This window comes from Lynx canadensis, chromosome X (genome assembly GCF_007474595.2).
Source record: "Lynx canadensis isolate LIC74 chromosome X, mLynCan4.pri.v2, whole genome shotgun sequence".
NCBI lineage: Eukaryota > Metazoa > Chordata > Mammalia > Carnivora > Felidae > Lynx > Lynx canadensis.
Window position 1 is genome coordinate 105,004,271 of NC_044321.2, and position 15,916 is coordinate 105,020,186.

At 44.1% G+C, this 15,916-nt stretch overlaps 2 protein-coding genes across 2 annotated transcripts in view; one reads left to right on the forward strand and one right to left on the reverse strand.

Moving 5' to 3' along the window:
- The window catches only part of SLC25A14 (solute carrier family 25 member 14), a 58,969-nt gene that overhangs the window by 38,135 nt on the left and 4,918 nt on the right, over positions 1-15,916 (forward strand). The window lies entirely within an intron of this gene.
- GPR119 (G protein-coupled receptor 119) lies at positions 5,449-6,486 on the reverse strand. The gene has a single exon (XM_030305070.1). The coding sequence runs from the start codon at positions 6,484-6,486 to the stop codon at positions 5,449-5,451; it is 1,038 nt and encodes a 345-aa protein (XP_030160930.1).

A 15,916-nucleotide genomic window follows, 5' to 3' on the forward strand; every position in this document is an offset into this window, starting at 1 on the left:
GAACCACTTCTGAAATGACAGGGTACCAGTTTGCTTGTCTATAGGAAGTGCTTTAGTATTTGTTGAATGGCTCAGTGGGCAAATCTGCAAAAATATTATGAGTGGTAAAAGCACAATGAACAATTTTGTAAGACTGAATGGCATTTTACTGGGCCAATGACTGTTATCTCAGAGTGTTTATCAGCTTTTTAGTGCCTTAATGTCAACACAACTGAGACAGAACTGGAACTGATATGGATTTATTAGAGTAAATAGGAAATCTGATTCAATCATGGGATTGTTGGGCAACATGCACCAAATAAAACGAAACCTAAACAAATAAAGAGACCTTCCTCAGCCTCTTGGTCATACATGACTTTAGTCTCCTCCAGTGCGCTGGAGCAAATGGATCCTGCCTGTCCCGTTGTGTAGCAGGCATTTTAAAGAACAAGGAACTGCATTAAAACAGACTCTGAGACCCTTAGCAGCTGCATTGGTGGTTTCTAGGGCTCCTCATGAGAGGGCTTTTTGAGCCCAGTGGGTGATTATGGTCCCAACAGCTTGTAAATCCAGTGAACATATGGTTGGGTAGTAGCATGTTAAGCTCTCATGTACTTTACCCTGCAGGGATGATCCATTAGGTGGAGCACGTTTCCCTTTCAGCAACACTGCAAAACTATGGCTTCAAGGCTTCAACTGCATCAGGACTGGTCTCTTGGCTCCATGTGATAATGTTTTCATGTTCTCATGCCTACGTAGCATTTTATGGTGTTGCACAACACAACTACCTCTGAAAACTTGAAGAGTGAAAACACTGAAATACCTGGATATTAGACGGTACCATATTGATGATGCAGTTGTACTGTGAGAGGTGTTCTTAATCTGCTGTGTCCCATTAGTCCAGATTTGTAAATTTACAGATTAACTCTAGCAGTAGGACATATGAAGAGGGTTCCTTTTTTTTTTAAGAAAACAACTGGTAAACCCCTTAGTACGGTTTATGCTTTCAGGAAGCAACTTTTATTGCTTTGAGATCTTCATATCAGTGTGGTCTGTTCATTTATAGCTCATTCTTGACCTCTTTTAGCAAATACCCTAGGGAAACATTACACTTTGAGAAATGCCAGCAAAAACGTGAATCAAAATTCTTATAAATGTTTAATGCTTCTTGACCTAGTAATGCTTCTTTGTAGAATTTATCCTAAGGAATTAAACAGATGTGCCAAAGATTTATTTTTTAAAATTTTATTTTGAGACAGAGAGCAGGGGAGGGGCAGATAGAGAGGGAGAGAGAGAGAATCCCAAGCAGGCTCCATGCTGTCAGTGCGGAGCCTGACATGGGGCTCAGTCTCACGAACCAGGAGGTCCTGACCTGAGCCAAAATCAAGACACGGGTACTCGACCGACTGAACCACCCAGGCGCCCTAGACGTGTCAAAGATTTATACACAAAGGTATTTATAGTGGTATTAAAACAGTGAGACATTGGAAATAACAAATGTACAACTATAGGGAAATGGTTAAAACATTATATACTCATGATGAAATAACATGAAACCGTTACAAGTCATGTTTTTGAAGAAAACTTTATGACAAAGGAAAATATGCACAATATAAAGTGAAGAAAACAGATGAAGAATAACAGTGATCATCTCTGGATGGTACAATTATGGGTACATTTATGATTTTATGTATTTAAAATTTTTTCTGAAATGAACAAAAATTGTTTTTATAATCAGAAAAGAACCTCATTGATACATCATTATAGATCTCTGAAAGAAATCCCAGCAAACCTGGGGCAATTTCAGCACCTAGCTCTCAAAAAATGTTTGTGGAGTAGGTAGATAGATGGACAAATGAATGAATGAAGGACAGTTGACACTTGTAAGTACCATTACTGAGTTTATATGACTGCTGAAATAAAAAATGAAGGTTTGTTAATTAAAAGGAGAAGATTCCAGACCAGTCAGCAGTTTGAAGGATGGCATGGGAGTTACTGAAGGAGTCACAAAATAAATGAGTGGCTGATGGCAGCCAAGGAGTTGTAGTCTGGCCTTGGGTCCATTGCTGCTCTTGTTGCCCAGCTATCAACACCATGTCTCCTCTTGTTCTATGTGTGTCCTTGAAGTATCTCTTGTGCCTGCTGTTTTCATTGGTCTCTATTCAGTTTGACCAATGACTGAGCAAGTATGAATGACATCAAAGTCACAAGTTCATTTTCCATTTGAACCACTAAATACTTTTCCATATGAGGAGAAGATATACTAAGGCTAACTCTGGCTGGCCAACTCTCAGACTTGGACTTATTAGACAAGCAAGAGAGTTTGGTAGATAAGGGCAACCTGCCTCTAACACTTGTGACACCACTCACAATTCCCCTATACAGAGGGCTGTGTGTTCTTATGTTCTTGTGAGTAGTCCTCTCTGAAACATTTGTACTATGAATAATGTTAGTTACCCAAAGAATTAGTAGAACACTTAGTCATGTCACAGTTTTTATAACAAATTCACAAGCTCTTTATGGAAATTATAAATGGGACCGATTGATCTACATTCTGTCCTACACGGTGTTAATTTCTTTTGGCTATTTTGATCAAATTGCTGAACAGGATCTGGCTTCTCTGCAAGGCCATCAGGAGACACCATTGGATGTATGAATGAAATCTAAATGTTTCCTCTTCAGTGCATGCCCGTATCTGTGCCAGAGCCTGTGTCAAAGAAAGCCATTAGACTTTTTGCATATTATTCTGTATCTCTGCTCTTGGTGGCTTATTAAACACAGTGTTCTTAATTGCGGTTACTCTTAAATCCAAATGTATGATAATAGGGCCTTGTTTGTATTTGCTGTCCCTTGATCCTGAGATTTACTGTTTGTCTCTTTCAACCTGAGTTGTCTCTCACCACTTGTTTTCAGAAACATTCATGGGTTGAGGAATTCACAGTTTGGAGCCTAACTGTCTTTGTCCTGGAGGCCATTATATCTACAGATATGACAGACTCCTTTAAATTGGCCAGCTGGATATTTTATTCTTTAGGATTTTTAAGTATGAGGAAGAGAACATTATTTGAGCACTAACCATGTGCTGTCATTTACTAGACGTTTTTCCTATACATTATTTGAGCTAATCCTTTTGAAAACAATATAAGGTAGGCATTATTACCCCAGTTTTACAAATGAGGAAGCTGTAGCTTTGACAGTTAAACAACTGAATGGTAATTTGGACACTGGTCTATTGGACTTCAAAGTTTGTGATTTCCACTGAATATACTGCCTCCCAGGAATAGCAGAGTTTTTTTAGACTGAGCCTAATACCACAGCATTCACTTAGCTTCTCCTCAGTTCCTTTTTCCTATAATTTTCATTCCACTTTGCTTGTGTTACCTTGGCAAGATCAGTCCTTTGCAGCAAGGCCAGGAAGTTAAGCTTTGGACCACCAGTAAGGAGGGCATTGATTTGAGCCTGCTTCCCATTTTGTCCCCAAACCCCATCACTGTTTGTGTTTTACGTAGCTCCCAGTAACTCATAACCCAATCCAAGAGGGTGCCTATTGCTGGCATAAGTGGTACTTGCTGCGTGCTCAGCACTTCAAGGCACTTGGGGTTCCATCATTCACTTGAGAGCCAAAAAGTTCTTCAGTTGTAGGAACATAAAGCCTGCTCTGGTGAAGGCAAGCATGGTCCTCCTCTGGGCCACTGTGGTAAACAGAGCAACTGCACAAAATAGTCTAGCAAAGGAGGGTTGGTGTGTATTAGAATAGATCAGCGAGAAACAGGCCATTTGTGCTGAAGGTAGAGGGTGAAAATAGGAAGAAGGGAATTTTCAAGTGTATAGAAGTGGAAAGGGATGAACATTCACCTCCAAACAACTGAGGAATACAAGCTGGGAGGTAGTCTAAGACTGAAGGGAAATTAAAACCCAAGTGCAAAACATCATGGTGTGGCGCCATCCTGTGGAGAGGAGGATAGCCGGATTCCATCCTGGTTTGGAACATTTTAGTTTCAGATGTGAATGAAAAAGTTCATGGGCCTCTTGGAATTAGCCTTTACACATTGGACTCAAATGCATCCTCAGGCCATCATTTTAGAGATATCAAAGGGTTAACCTTCCATGGTTGTTTTGGCACCAAATTAAAATTTAATCCATACTGTATTGGTTTCTTCTTGCCTTCTTTGGTTGTCCACTCAGCAGCTTTCTAGGGAGTTAATCTAGTTTAGGACCTCAAGAGACAAATTTCTAAGAATCCGCTGTGGAGACCAGGAGATTGAGGAAAGTGTTACAAGAAAGCTCAGGAAGACTGAGCATAATTCCTGGGTTTCTTTCCCAGTCTGTTCTCGAATTTCTGCTGCCAGCGTTGCCCAGAGGGAGGCTCGCCATAATTCCTGGCTGCCAACAGCCATTTTTTTTGTACCCACAGAAAGCAAGATGAGACACCTGTTCCTCAGCTGGTCTCCTGGGACATGTTGGAGGTATCCCCTTATGTGACTGAGTTTCTTAGGAAAATGCAGATTTAAGAGTGTTTAAGAGCTTGGCAGTGCCTTTCTTGGTACCTAACCCTTTTTCCACCTCCTTCACTTCTAGGGTCTCAGAATTTGTGGTTCAGCATTCTCATCAAGTAGCTACAAGTGACCATAAGCCAACTGAGGGGAAGGGGCACCACAGAGTTAGTGGTAGAATGGGAGGGGTCGTAGCAGAAATAACCACAAGATTGGCTATTTCCAAAGAAACAGTGTTTTGAACTCCATGAAGTGTGAGAGAAGACAAGCTGTAGAATCTAATTCAGGTTCCTACATTTCAGGCAAACTCACTACTTAAAATGTCTGATTTACATCAGGGAGGGCAGGACTCCTCACTTTACCAAAGCCATCACTATAGTAAAGAGTTGAGGGGAACAACCTCATGTCTCTAGTGCTGTGCTGTCCAATATGGTAGCTACTAGCCATATGTGGCTGTTGAGCATTTGAAATATGGCTAGTTTGGATTTAGAGGTTCTGAAAGGTAAAACACACACCAGATGCAAAGATTTAGCATGAAAAAAACAGTGCAGTAATTTTTATATTGATTACATATTGAAAGTATGTTTTAGATATACTGGGTTAAAGGAAACATTAACATTGCCTTTTTTAAACCTTTTAAATGTGGTTACTAGAACATTTAAAATTATATGTGACCTGCATTATATTTATGTTGGATACTGCTGCTGTAGTGTATTCAGGAATAGGATTTGATTTTTTAGCATTATTTCAGTAGTACATTTCTTTCTACCTACCTGTATAGGAGAGACAGATTAATTGCAAAAGAAGCATAGGGAGGAATGGAGATTTGCAAATGAGGAAATTGGTTATAGAAGAAAGTCAGCACCCTACCTCAGTTCCTCTCAGTCTGGGGTGGGGCAGTCAACTGTCTGAAGCAAGCACTTTCATTCCCCTAGCTTTGATTTCCTAGTTGGGGCCCAGAGAGGAGAGGGAGAAGTCACTTTGAAACTTCTCTGCCCTTACCATCTTCGCCATGAAGCTGTGAGTGGGAGATAGTGGTGATAGGACAGGAACTTTCCCTGGGCCCCTCTGGGCCACCATCCCTGGCTGAGAGAAGAAGAAGGAATGAGGTGAGCCCTTTCTTCACTCCCAGGGCCATCTGGTAGAGCTGCTGCCGCACCTCCTTCTGCCAGTAGGCATAGATGAGTGGGTTGAGCAGGGAGTTGCCCACACCGAGCAGCCACAGGTACTGTTCCAGCACCAGGTAGAGGTAGCACTTCTGGCAGGCCACCTGCACAATGCCAGTGATAAGGAATGGGGTCCAGGACAGAGTGAAGCTCCCAATGAGAACAGCCACAGTGCGGACAGCCTTGAAGTCGCTGGGAGTCCGAGGAGGCCGGTATGCTCCGGCCATGGCTCCTGCTTGTTCCATCTTTCGGATCTGCTGGCTGTGCATGGAGGCAATCTTGAGCATATCACAGTAGAAGAAGACAAAGAGGAGCAGGGCTGGGAAGAAGCCAACGCAGGAGAGGGTCAGCACAAAGCGTGGGTGAAACACAGCGAAGAAGCTGCAGGGACCCTGGTAGGTAGTCTGCTGAAATATGGGGACTCCAAGTGGGAGGAAGCCAATAAGGTAAGACACCAACCACAGCCCGGCAATGCAGGACCCAGCCATGAGCCCGTTCATTATCTGGAAGTAGCGGAGGGGCTGCTTGATGGCAAGGTACCTGTCAAAGGCAATCAGCATGACTGTGAGGACAGAGGCAGCTGCGGAAGAAGTAACAAATGCCATCCGAAGGCTGCATAGGGTCTTCTGTGTGGGCCGAGGTGGGCTGGAGAGCTGGTCTGTGACTAGGCCAGAGATGGCCACACCAAGCAAGGTGTCGGCTACAGCCAGATTCAAGGTGAAGCAGAGACCAACACCATCATTCTTGTGGATCAGCAACAGCACAGCCACAGCCACTAGTGCATTGGCAGCAATAATGAGGGAGGCCAGGACAGCAAGAGTCACTCCAAATGGAAAAGATGACTCCATGTCTTGAAGTTGCAGGATTTCCACTTACCAGGGCATTCTGGCTCTCCAGCTCAAATTCTCACGGGCTGGGAGAGAAAGGGCTGGGTTCAGAGGGGCATCAGAGATCTGGCCACGACGGGCAGCTTGCCATCTTTCAGATCCTGCTGATCACTGAGAATCACTCACCCTTTCTCTTTCAGTCCTCAGCCTATTGCCTCTCCAGCTCTCTGAAGGCAGCAATCCCTGTGTAGCCCTCCCCCTGGCCGCTGTGCTAGTGCCTCCCCCTCCAACTACCAAGTTACTAGACAACTCCCAAGTACCTGTGCATACTGTCTCGTCAGGCTCTCTTCCTCCATTGATGCTTCAAGGACTTTCTTTGGAGGGCCTGGGGCATTCATCTGATCTCCTGTCTGGCAGAAGATATAATTGACTCTAATCACACTTTTTCCTCCTCCATAGCTTGATATTAAACTCCTACTTCTTCTTTTCCCAAGCTTCAAGTACTAGCTTAACAACTGATCTCAGCTTAATTAAGTATTTGCTTAATAACAAATTCTCAGTTACTACTATTACTGCTTTCAATCAAGCAAGATGATCATAATCAGTTGAAGTGGGAAGTGAGGGTGGGCAGACTATTTCAAGGCCCAGCATACTTTCAGGGGAGCTACCACGCATTTAAGCTATTTATCTTTTGCTTCCTAACACCTCAGAGTCTAATTCTCTAAAATAGGGGGTGCCATCCCCCTCTTTTTCATCCCTCAGATCTTGGCTGATTCAGAAAGGCAGGAAAATGAAAGCAGGTAATTGTTAACAGTTGTTAATTCAGTTTCGACCAGAACCCACTCCCTAAAACTTCTGTTTGTTGGGTATACTCACTGAAAACGTGTCTCTGGTCAGAAGTCGTGGTTGCCAGCCTTGCCTTTCTTGATCCTGTAGCCCCGAGGTCTCTCTGGGACAGGAGAAGAGGAGGTGAGCTGCATTCTGGAAAGTGTCTGCTGTAATATTTGGTTGTGGAATTTTCCATTTCTACTGTGGATCGTGTTAGGCTGAAGGGTGGCAGTGTTGCCGAGGCAGGTGAGATGGGCTCAGGCAGGGCCGCCGCTGTGTAGGTCACTCCTATTTTAAGTTGTATATCCATTTGTTCGGGTACATTAGAACCAACCTTTTGCCTGCTACTCTTGGATACCAAGAAGAGAGGGGTGGGGAGAAGAGTGGTTTGAAGCTTATTTACTCAGTTCAGGTGAGAGCACAAATGGGAAAGGTTAGTGTTTTAAGTGAGGGAGTGGAGAGCAAGGTGCAGAGTTGGAGGCAAATATTATATCCAGGATGTTTTGACAGTCGGAGAGGGCTGTTGACAGAGGTCTCTCCTACAAATGATCACAAAGGCTGTGGCATGGGGACTTGGTACTCCAGCTGCCAGTCTGAGAACAGTTCTTATGCTTTGGTACCTCCATTAGGAAGCTGACTTCAGGTTGCTTAGTACCTGGCCTGATTTTATGCCTGGATCTAAGGTGTGCTCTAGTTTCCCTAGCTCTTGTCTAGGAGTCAAGATGGTCCTTTTGAAGCCCATGCTCAAACTTGAGAGTGCATCAGAACCCCTTGGAAGGCTTGTTAACACACAGATTCTTGAGGCTCACCCTGAGTTTTAGATTATTTATGTCTGGGGTGGGCCTGAGAATCTGCATTTCTAACAAGTTCCCAGGTGATGCTGATTCAGGGACCCCATTTGAGAACCAGTGCTCTAGTGAAATGGTTCTTTTTTGTTTTTTTTTGAAATGGTTCTTAACCTTAGCCGTGCTGTGGAGTTACTCGGTGACCAAAAATACTGATGTTTTGGGTCACACACCAAGAGATTCTGATACCATTAGTTTGGGGTGTGACCTATGCATCCGGAGTTTTGAAAGCTCCTCATGTGATTATAATACTCAGCCAGGGGTGAGAACCACTGTTCATTGGCAGAAACACAGGCTCTGGAGTCAGGACACTATCTCTGTGATTTTGCTTGGACAAATGAATTCACCTCTCTGACTCAGCTGTGGCTTCCTCGTGTGTTCCATGGGGACAATAATTCCTATGTCACAAGGTTGTGGGGATGACAGAACGAGGTATGATGGATATTAAAAGGCTTCATGAACTATAAAATATTACACAGGTACTTTTATCGAGTGTCTTCTAGTCTCTTGTTAATCAAAGTGTGTATCAGATCAGGAGCATTGGTAGGACCTGTGAGCTTGGTAGAAATGCAGAATCTTAGGCCCTTCCCAAGATCTCCTGAAGCAGAGTGCGCATTGGAACAAGATCTCCAGGTGATCTGTATGCACATTAAAGGTGTCCTTTCCCAGCACCTAGTCTCGGGTGCCTGGTTATGTTGGTTTACTTTTGCTGCTGTAGCAAACTGCTACAAGCTTAGTGGCTTAAACAACATAGATGTATTATTTTACCCTTCTTGAGGTCAGAAGTCCGAAACAGGTTTCACAGGGCTCCAATTAAGGCGTTATCAGGGCTGGGTTCCTTTGGGAGGCTCTAGGGGACAATAATTTCCTTGCCTTTTTCAGCTTTTAGAGGCTGCCTGCATTCCTTGGCTCATGACACATCATTCCAACGTCTGCTTCTGTAGTCACATCTTCTCTGACTCTGACCCTCCTGCCTCCCTCTTTTAAGGACTCTTGTGATTATATTGAGTCTACCTGGATAATCAATGATATCCTCCCCATGTCACATTTTCAAAGTGCTTTTTCCTGTGTAGGGTAAAATATTCACAGGTTCTGGGGATTAGGACATGCACGTCTTTGGAGGGGGGCATTTTTCTGCCTACCATACCAGTGTTCTCTGCTGCCCACATCTTCTCCCTCCATCCCCCAAAGATGCTCTTCTCAGTGTAATCTTCCTTTGCTCATGTCCTAGACATTTATTTCTTTTACCCATCAACACTCTCTTGTTTTCTGTCTTATCTCCTTAGGCATCCACAAGCTGATTTAAACTAATATAGGAAGCTTTGGAAAAGAGTGGGCTCCCTGTCACTGGAAATATGCAAGCAGAGCCTGAATGCTCACCTGTCGGGAAGGCCTTAGAGATAATTCCTGCAGCAGTGCAAAACATCTGCAAAACATCGTTATTCCCATTGCGTTGTCTTTCAGTCCCTATGCAACCTATTATTGATGGGCCCCTGGGAGTCTTCCGTTCCTCAGCTCCCTCCCTTCTTTCTTAGTTGTCCCCACCTCTGTGTCCTCCTTGGCTTTTTCTGTCCCCTTTCTCACACTACCACACAGACTCAGCTGTGTGTCCTTTGGCTTTGCCCATGCTGTGAGGTCAAGACCACAGAGAATGTGGTTCCTTCCTGGAAGGCCAGTGGTTAGTCCTTATGGTCCTAAGTCTGAGGGTTCTCAGAGTCTCCAGAGTGGAGCATTGATTGACAAGGTAAACAAGTTGGGGTTGACAAAGGGGAGGAAGGTAAAGGACGAGAGGGCTTATTCTCTGGTCAAACTATCCCATAACCAAAGCATTAAATGCTGGTTGTAGTGGGCTAAGGATGCAGTGGGGTGCTTTGTACACCCTGAGGGCATGGAACCAAGGACCAGAGGTTTCAACTGGAATGAGTGTGGAGGAGAAGCCAGGCTTCAAAAGAGCCCGCCTTTGGAGCCAGGCCCCTGGGAGAGGAGCTCTAGGAAGATATCCAAGACAAGTGATGCCTGATTACTTGTAGTGCCTAGACCAGCCATCTGCCTGTATGATTTAGCTGCTTCTTGCCCAGGGATAAAAGCAGCAGTGACATTTAATATCCCTCTGTGAATGACTAGACCATACATCCATTGCTGTTAAATATTACGCAGTGGTGTGAAAAGAATGGGATAGGCTTATATGTCCTGATGCAGCCCTCCAAGGCTTATTGTTGACTGATAAGTCACACATCAGTATGTAGCATCTGGACCCACTTACAAAAGTAAAATCCCAAACCCCAGCTTTATGTGTGTATAGGTGCACAGAGATCACCATAAATACATGTTAACAGAGAGTGAATAGCTTTAAGGAGGGGAGTGAGAAGCCGGGATGGAAAGCGACTGTCACAATTTACTTGGAATACTGACTTGTTATGTATTTTCACAGTGAGGATGTGTTCATGTAATTTCAAAAGAAAGGGGCGCCTGGTTAAGCATCCGACTTGAGCTCAGGTCACGATCTCACAGTTTTGTGAGTTTGAGCCCCACATCGGGGTCTGCACTGACAGTGCGGAGCCTGTTTGGCATTCTCTCTCTCTCTCTCTCTCTCTCTCTCTCTCTCTCTCTCTCTCTCTCTCTCTCTCCCCCCTCTCTGTCAATAAATAAATAAATAAATAAATAAATAAACAAACAAACAAACTTAAAATAAAACCTCCTCAATAACAACCCCCTTCTCCCCATTTCAGCTCAGGCACCACTTTGCAAAGGCCCTTTGCAGACCACAGCCAAATGCCTCTGTGCACACATGTACATTATGTATATACATAGTTATACACTTGCTTTTGCTTACACTTTGTTACCTGCCAGTGCTACAGTTGTAGAAAGAGGTTGTGTGTGTGTGTGTGGTGAGAAATGGCAGGGCAAAATGGGGTGGGTGGAGCAGTATTTGAGGCTTTAGTCCCTTTTTACAGTGGGAGGCACTTTGAAGAAACATCCCTAGACTTCTGGGGCTTCTGAGCCGCTGTGCAACAGTGATACCAGCTAATATTTATGGGGCCTTTAAAATGCTGAGTACCGTGCTAAATGTACAACATATTCTTTAATCCTTACAAAAATTCTATAAGGTAGGTACTATTAATATTCCAATTTTACAGATGGGCAAACCAAGGCATGCAGAGGGTGACTTATTTGTCCAAGGCCACACAGCTCATATAAGCAGCAGGTGTTGGAAATTCTCAGGCCAGAAGCTTGTGTGGAACAGCCACCAAGAATTTGCCCTCTTATCAACCATAGAGACCACCCCCCCCCCCTTTTTGTTTTGCTAGTTTGTGACTCTGTGCCTTTGCACATCTTATTACCTCGACCTTAATGCTGACACTTTTATGCTTTGGGTTTTTTCACAGGTGCTTGAGCTCAAATTAAATAGAAGACCCTTCCCCCTTGTTGGGTCAGTAAAGCCCAGTAATTGTGGACAATGAGAATTTTTTTTTTTTTTTTTTACTGTGAGCCCAAGGAAATATATGACTCTGGACTCATATATACCTCTCCACTTATCTTCCCACTCCTGCTTTCCATTATTGCTAATGCCTCTCCATTTTAGCACTTTTCTTATCTTTCATCTGCACTATTATAGCCTTCTAACTGCTTGTCCTGTCTTTCTCCCCTGTCAACATCCCCTTCCAGCATGTTGATGGAGTGCCTGATCTGTGATCGTTACTATGCTCAGAACTTTTTGGACATTCAAGTAACACCTTATGAGATAGGTGTTATTTTCTCCCCACCTTAAAAGTGAAGATGCTGAGGCTTGGAGAGGCAAAAGGGCCTGTCCAAGGTTACCCAGCTAGGAAGCAGTGGCAGAGCAGGGATTGGCATCCAAGTCTTATCACTCCTTGTCCAATAGCTTTTTTCTACTCCATGTTGCAGAAGCCTGGGTGTGGTAGGCTGAGTAATAGCTCCCAAAGATGTCCACTTTTGAATCCCTGGAACCTGTGAATATCTTGCCTTATGCGGCAAAAGGGACTTTGTTGATGGGATTAAGCAAAAATCTTGAGATGGGGTGATTATCCTGGATATTATGGGTGGGCCCAATGATATAATCCCAAGGGTCCTTGTTTGAGGGAGGCAGGAGATCAGCAAGCAGTATTAAGGGGTGTGATGATGGAAGCACAAGGTTGGAGTGATGCAAGGAAGGGGTCATGAGCCAAAAATTGCAAGAGGCCTCTAGAAGCTAGGAAAGGCAAGGAGACAGATTCTCCCCTAGAGCCTCCGGAAGGAACCAGGCGTGCTGACACTTTGATGTGAAACTGATCTCAGACTTCCAATGTCGAGAACTGTAAGATACTACGTTGGTGGTGTTTTAAGCGCTAGGTTTGTGGGAATTTGTTGCAGCAACAGTAGGAAACTAATACATTGAACTAAAGGGTTAATATGAGGAGGCAATTAAAACACTGGGTCCTGTTTATATTGCTGCTTGGCAGTGCCTGCTGCCCAAGAGACATTTGGTTGTAATACTACAAAGGTTTCTACTTACCCAGGAAAGAGCAGCTTGCTCTGCGATGCCAAATGCCAATGGCCATGAAGCCCAGCAGAGGGCAGACACTCTTCAGGGAGAAAGCAATCCTTGGAAAGGCTTTGCTCCTGTTTTCCATATAAATAGGAAGGGTCTTTAAAAGGAAGAAAGATCCTTCTAGGCACATGCAGGTTGCTCTGATTGTGTTGCATCTTAGTTATGCCTTCATGCAGGCCAGAGGAGCACGGTGAGTACAAAGACGTTTTCATTTGCCACCCAGGGCTCAGAAATTTCTTGCTCCTTTTATGTATTCATATTGTTGGGACCAGTGCATGGAAATCCTTCCCTGCCCTGAAGATTAGGAATTGGGTAATAAGGCACAAATACTTTTGCTTAATTCCCATGGCTTGTGCAATGGGGGTGGGGTGAGGGGAGAAAATATACATTCAATTCACATTTCTTTTTTCATTGAAAGTCTTTCTTATCACACACACTTGATAATGCATGATCTCATTTAATTCTCACAATATGCCTGTGAGGTGATATTATCAGAAGTTAATTCAGGCTAATTAAATTGCCCAGAGTTCCACAGCCAGCAGACGGTAGAACTCGGATTTGAACCCAGGTCTGCCAAGTCTCAGAGTCTGCATTCACATAACGATGCCACCTGGTCTCTCCAAAACTATAATGTTGTTACAGAAAAAAGTTGCTGACCAGAGGCAGTGAAAGCTGTGTGGCATCATCCTATGGCTTTGAAAACTCATGCCCAGCCTCATGATGGATGCCAGCGTCCACCGTGCACAAGAATGCAGCCCTCCTACATGCAATGGCACTGGGCCTTGAGCCAAGGCAGACCTGCCCTGTGTTTCGTCTCTGAGGGCTTTGCTTGCTTCTCAGTTTGTCTTTCTGATCACCCATCTATTCTAGTCCTTACGATAATGTGTCTCAGTTGTCTGGCTTCTCTGCCCCATGGCCACCTACTCCTTTCCCTAATATGCAGATTGTCTCCTACTCTCTGGATCAGTGTTTCACCAGGCTCTCCTGCTAACTGGCTTCTTCCCCTTTGTCTCAATATGTCATTTTATGATAAGGATTGGCAACAGAACACTCCAGAAATAATGAGAATGACTGACAGGAGGGTAAAGGCTGATAATGCAAGGAGTATTTTGGAGACTAGAGGGTAGGGCACTTAGTCATTGGCTTGGAGATTGACCTGCTTAAGTGCAAATGTGATGGCCTTTTAGGAACTCCTGCTCTAGGCAGGCTCCTGACATCCCTCAAAAATTCTTTTCCATTCAGCCCCAGTTCAATTGGCCCACCTCTACTCATCGCACCTGGTCTGATGATCCCATTCAGTTCGATTCTGCATGCATGCTCCTTAGACCTATATACCAAAGGGGACTTAACATCATGAATTTAGAGTAAATGTGATTCATGATCACAGGTGGGCTCTGCTTGGATCAGAGCTATCTAATGCCCTAGCAATTTCTTCTTCATTCTCTCCCTTCATGCCCTGAAACTGGATTCTGCTTTTAAAGTCAGCTCATCAGAAACCTTAGCCTCTTCTAGGGGCACCTGGTGGCTCAGTCGGTTGAGCGTCTGACTTTGGTGCAGGTCATGGTTTCACAGTTCGTGAGGTCGAGCCCCACATCAGGCTCTGTGCTGACAGCTCAGAGCCTGGAGCCTGCTTCAGAGTCTGTGTCTCCCTCTCTCTCTGCCCCTCCCCTGCTTGTGCTCGGTCTCTTTCTCTCTCAAAAATAAATAAACATTAAAAATTAAAAAAAAAAAAAGAAACCTTAGCCACTTCTAAAATTTGTGCTGCTCGAAGTTTGGAAATCTGCTTTGGCCTGGGCACTGGAGAAAAGCTGAACAACAATGAGCAGGTGATAAAACGACATCTGTCATGTACCTTCTAGAAGGCATACTCACCCCTGAAAGTGATTTGTCCTCCTCTTCCTCCAGAGTTTGGGATTCTCTATGTAGCTCCTCAAGATTATACCTGAGAGTCAGACTGCTGAGAGCGAGCAGTTGTGCCGAGCCTGGGGGGAGCCAGCGGAGGGTGCGGTTGTGCTTCCAATGTATCAATATCTGATGCACATAACTCATGCCAGTTCTCCTGCAACAGCTTCTCAGCTTTGTAAACTGCTCTGAATTATCTGTGGATGACAGTATTCATAGATAATCCTTAGACGCTCTAGTGCAGTAGTCCTTAGCTGTTGTTTTCTGAACCATGGAACTATTTTGGAACCTGTTGGAAGCTATGGACCATCTCTTTAAAAATGCACATGTTCATGTTACATACACATCATACAAGCAAACGCAGGGTCCTTATAGACTCCCTGGAGCCCACATATGGATTCAGGTTAATATCCTTGGAAGAGATGGTAAGAGCTCCTGTTAACACAACACATCACTTCTTATTCTCTATTCCTCCAGGCAACCTATAATTAAGGAACAGACCCCTTAAATAAATATATTTAACAGCTTTCTTTAACTCATGGAAGTGTGGCCTGTATCCACGCTCTCAGGCTTCTGTTTTGCTTCCATCAGGCAGCATTGCCCCTAAGTCTCCAGTGTTGCAGCAGGTAAGTACAGGATGGCATACCGTTGGATTTTTGGGTCCTCTCAAGTCAACTTTCTTGATAGTGACATTGCTTTGGACCAATTGAAATAAATGGGCAAAACACTGAAAGCTTAAAGGTCCTTATGCCAAGAGAACTTTCGTGTGGTGTTTGACAACATTGGTCACCTTTCACTATCTTCTGGAATCCTGCTGCTTCACCTTCAGCCATCCTTCTCCTCCTTGGTCTCCTTTGTTGGCTCCTTGGATACTTTAGATTCAACAGTTTGCCATATGAATTCATCAGTTTTCTCCCAAACCAGTCTTCCTCCCTGCCTTTCTTACTGTAGAGACTAGTCATTACTCATCTAGTCTCTCACCAGAAACCTAAGTGCCATCCTGAGATGTTTCCTCACCGCCCATGTCTACTTTAGTCAACATGTGCCACTGAAATCTGTTGACTTTTGTTCTTTCCATCACAGCCAACTGGTCCCCCAGAATCAAGACTTGCATGCCTTTAATCCATCTTCCATACTTGTTCCAAGGTGATCTGAAATAAAATTGACCATTTTATCCCCAGGGTCAAGGGACAATACTTGCATTGTATTTTTCCCCGACATATATTTTTCTCTCTAGACTTAACATGTTACCTTTTGTATTCTCAGCACCTAATACAGTGTTTGCATATGGCAGGTCCTCAACTAGTGGCTGGCTTGTTCTTTGGTT

What these genes read in the sequence shown, in the direction of transcription:
- GPR119 (XM_030305070.1), bottom strand. Translation starts at nt 6,486, where the DNA reads ATGGAGTCATCTTTTCCATTTGGAGTGACTCTTGCTGTCCTGGCCTCC.